General features: G+C 32.1%; 1 protein-coding gene across 1 annotated transcript; it reads right to left on the bottom strand.

The window, feature by feature from the left end:
• Positions 1–2,600: 2,600 nt before the first annotated feature.
• Positions 2,601–4,582, bottom strand: LOC108838739 (cationic amino acid transporter 8, vacuolar). The gene is given in 2 exon segments (XM_018611618.2): positions 2,601–2,907; positions 2,910–4,582. Coding segments are annotated over 2 exon segments (1,752 nt in total). The 5' UTR covers positions 4,543–4,582; the 3' UTR covers positions 2,601–2,788.
• Positions 4,583–4,832: the final 250 nt, after the last annotated feature.

The raw sequence follows: 4,832 nt of genomic DNA, 5'->3' as shown, positions 1-4,832 counted from the left end.
TATTATAAACTTATGTGTGGATTTTGAGTTTGGTCATTTTGGATCTGGATGAATTCAGTTCTGATGTATAAGAACCTAAAAATATCTAAATAACCAATGTATCTAAATGGGATCTGATGTATGTAACAAAAATAGCCATATAACCTGATTCGGTTTAGGTCTTTTAAATATCGTTAGTTATATTAAATACATATAAAATATATAACAATATTATGAAACATAAATATCGATGTATAAAAATATATTTCAGGAGCCAATTAACAAAATATTAGTTGGTTCAGTTGAAATAAATATATTTAAAAAATTTATCTGAACTGAAAAAATATCAATATAAAAATATTGTACATTTGGATTCAAAATCATTTTTTAACAACAAACTACACAAATATGTTAATTTGTTTAAAATTTTAAATTAAAATGTAAATATTTAATTAATATAGAATATGTCACATTGTTTAAAAAAAAATATCAATGTAAAAGTATTGTACACTTGCTACACTTGCGTTCTAAAATCATTTATTTTAACAACAAACCAAATCAATATGTTGATTGAAGAGGAATAAAACAAAGCCAGAAAAACACATAGTTTATCAGAGACATTCTATGTGTCGAATCTATTATAAAAAAACTTTTATTAAGATATATACATTCAATAATTACAAACAAATAATATATTTTATAAAAGTAAAAAATAATATTCGTGCTTTCGAAGCACGAATCAAAATCTAGTTGTAATATTAAAGATTCTATCATTTTCAAAGGACTGGTTTAGTAGATGACCGAATTATAGTTTAATATGTCGTTGGTTTAGTTTAAGTCAACCTGATGATAATAATATACATAGCATGTAACATTTTTGAAAGGGTCCAAAAATTAATTACAACTTGTATCAGTAGATAAAAATAGAACTCTATTTTAATAAATTAGATTCAAATTTAATTTTTAATTATAACAAAATCAGCTGAGAAAAAAATCTAACAAGATTTCACTAAAAATTTTACATATTTTTATAAAATAATATATTAACTAACTTCGTATTTATAAATTAGTGCTAATTTAAAATAAAATTAAATGCTGTATTTTATAAATTTTATAAATATAATCTATATTATATTAAAATATAAATGCCATATGAAATAAATATAACAAATTATATTAAATTGGTGAATTAACCTATTTTATTTCTAAAGTGTTATTATTTAAATTAATAAATGATTAAATATCACCCGTTATTACAATAGGTTAAAATTCGTAAATCATGTAATATTTGATACAAAATAAAAGCAAACTGTATACATAAAATTTTATACTCACAACAAAATATTATCTAAGAAAAAATTATATATTTTTATTTTTATATATTTTGAAACTCACAATATATTATCTAAAATAATTATATACAAAATATAAATTATATACCTAACCTTTAATTCATGTGTTATTTAAAAAAATATGTTATTAGGAAACTTTGAAATTTTAATATTCATTAAAAATATTAATAAGAATCAATTTAGCGATAAATTTATTGTTTATTTAAAATTATAAAAAAATCTGTTGTAAAATATAAAACAATTTATCAAAAGTTTCAAATTTTGTTTTATAAGTTAATACATTAATTTAGTAACAAAAATATTCAAAAGTCGTATAGTCTTCCAAACTCAAAAACAATTGTGTAAATTTTCAAATATCTATTGACCAAATATAAAATTTTGATAATAAATATTTTAAACTCATACTGATAATATTCTAAATTTTACAAAAACTAAAATGATAGATGTTAAATTATAATTTTTTCGCCGCACGAAAAAAAAATTATGTTGTAAAAATTAAAATAGTATAATAGTTTGAAATCTTAATTTAATAACAAAAAAATTAGAAAAATTAATACCATAACATCAAAAAACATTAATGCTTCTACACTAGGAGATCTGGGTTTCGAGTCCCAGTAAAAACGAAATTATGCGAATTAAGGGAGAGAATGCCTACAAGAGGTTCTGCAGCATGGCGCAAGGACTACCGTCAGGCATAGATACGATAGGATGGTTCAGGTGAGGTGATGCAGTCAGTGACGGGTATAATTGTCGGCTGTAAAATCGTCTGTAACGTTCTCATAGTTTGTAATAGCATAATTATCCAGAGTTAAAAAAAACATCAAAAAACATCTTATATCAATAAATTTTACTAAAATAATATGATAAATGCTATTTTATATAAAATTTACTGAAATAATAGAACTGAACTACTTAAACAGAATAATATATTTACTTATAATATCTTTCAATATGCTATATTGATAGATGCTAAGTATATTTTCTTTAAATACAAAATGAAAACATAAATTATTCTAAACAAATATAATTTCTATAGTATAAATAAATAAATTTTTATAATTTACTGTACTGTAGAAATTAAAAAAAAAAGAAATATTTTGTACATAATTCTTTATTTTATTATTTCAGATTCTGAATTTACTATACCGAACTCGAAAAATACATTAATATTTAATAATAATTAAAAACAAAGTTTAATATATACAGCAAATGATTATATATTAATATGTCAAATAAGAAAATTAAAATAATAAGATTATAATTATAAAGTATATAATACTTATATGTAAATTTTGTATTTAAAATATTTACGGTAATATCAAAGTTATACATTCATAAAATAGAAAAACAATACCCGTACGGACGATCAAACTCTAGTGGAAATTACAAAAGAAAACATCTGATTTTATACAATTTACCGAACCATAATGAAATGCTGCGATCGATTTTGTGTGTTGTTAACTGTCTTCTTCAAACTTTGCTTCCTCCATGGGCTGATGAGCTACATCATAAGTTGCATGAAGACCAACGAATACGTAGTACAAAAGCATCACCATAGTACAGATTATGAATCTCAGAACGCTACATAACCTAGTGATCCTATAAGGAAAAGGTTCATGGCTATTGAAAACGATGGCAGCCACGGAACAAGAGGGACTCCCCAGACCTTAGGAACACGGTATTTAGGAAGCAATGCTAGACCAAGAGTCCCTATAAACCATATGACTCCAGTCACTGCGTAACCTATCCAGCTTCTACCACCTGCGTTCCACAACGCTGATACACCAACCGAAGAAGCAATAATCAGAAACAGAAAACCAAGAAACTTCAACAAGCCACTCTCCGGAGTTACGTCCTTGACGTAGTAACGTCTCACGAGCAACGCTACAGCCACGAGCATGAAAATGAAGAGTGTAGCAAAGGAGAAAACGCTTGAAAGAACATCTAAGCTGGTGAAAAAGGAGATAACTGCGCTGAGTATGGTTACAAGGAGAGTAGCGTTAATAGGAGTTCCTGTTTTCGGATGGACCAAAGCAAACCATGGAGGAATCATATGAGACCGAGCAATCTGAGTCGTGTACCGAGCTTGTCCTAGAGAACCAACAAGCAGGCTTGTAGTCATACCCTTTAAAGCACATATACCAACTAAGTACTTAGCCCATTTCATCCCAATCTGAGAAAAAGCAACAGAATACGCTGCGTTGGGGTCAATCTCAGTGTACTTCACCATCATAGTCAACGCCACAGCCATCAAACAGTAAACCACGGTGATCATAGACATAGACCCAACCAAACCAATCGGTATATCCCTAGCCGGTTTCTCAGTCTCCTCAGCCATGTTAGCCACCATATCAAACCCAGTGTAGGACCAGTACACAACAGCAGCTGACTGAACAACACCTTTCGCTCCGTAAGGGAAAAACGGAACCAAGTTCGAGCCTTTAGAATGAGTAAACCCTACAGCAACGATGAACACTATAACACAAACCGTAACAACGGAAGTAATCAAGTTGAGCCACGAAGTTCTCTTTGTTCCACTCATGGCTATACCGTTAGCAACCAAGAGCACCGCGACAGCGACCGGATCAAGAAGATCAAACCCATCCGCGAAAGAATCAACCCTAATCCGAAAATAATCAGAATCGTTCTTAACCAAGCTAGCTAGATACGAAGACCAAGACCTCCCTAGACCAGCAGCACCAACAATAGCCTCGAGAAGAATATTCCCAGCGGCAATAAACGCGATAAAGTCTCCCAACTCAACCCTAAGGTACGAGAAAGAGCCTCCAGCGACGGGAATCTCAACTCCAAACTCGGCGTAGCACAGCACCGAGAGCAAGGCCGAGATTCCGGAGATAGCGTAGGACACTACGACGGCTGGGCCCGCTCCGATACGGGCCTCTTGGCCCGTTATCACGAACACGCCAGACCCGACCACGGAGCCGAAGCTAAGCCAGAGGAGGTCCCACCACGTGAGGCAACGACGCATGGGGTTCTCGCTTTCGCGGCGGGCGGCGTCGATCTCGTAGGCGTCGGAGGAGCGCGCGAGGAGACGGTCGGCGAGGCGGGGACACGTGGCGGAGAGAGCGGATCTGTAGGAGGAGAGGCTTTGGAAAGAGAACTCAGGGAAGAAATCTTGCTTTCTCCATCTCCAGTAGCTCCTCCGCTGGTTTCCCTCGTCGGAGATCGAGTCATGCGGCTCAGCTTCCATAGGTTGACTTATCGGACGTGTTTACCAGTAATTAAAAGAATACAAGATTGACAAATATAAGTGTTCAGTCTTTTTTTGTAATTGTGGACTAGTGTTGGACTGGTTATGTAAATAATGGTATAAATTGTTGTTTAACACGTGCACATTCATTGACAGTACAACCCTAGTGTTATTGAGAGTGGTCGATGTTATCCAACGGTCTAGATTCGAGATGTGAAACTCATATCGCAAAAGTGGGACCTATTATCCTTGCAAGTTTCGATCAAACAGTTAAATGCCACGTTCCTGGA

This window comes from Raphanus sativus, chromosome 8 (assembly GCF_000801105.2).
Source record: "Raphanus sativus cultivar WK10039 chromosome 8, ASM80110v3, whole genome shotgun sequence".
Taxonomy (NCBI): Eukaryota; Viridiplantae; Streptophyta; class Magnoliopsida; order Brassicales; family Brassicaceae; genus Raphanus; species Raphanus sativus.
The sequence above is the reverse complement of the archived record's forward strand: the minus strand, read 5'-3'. Positions and strand labels throughout refer to the sequence as shown.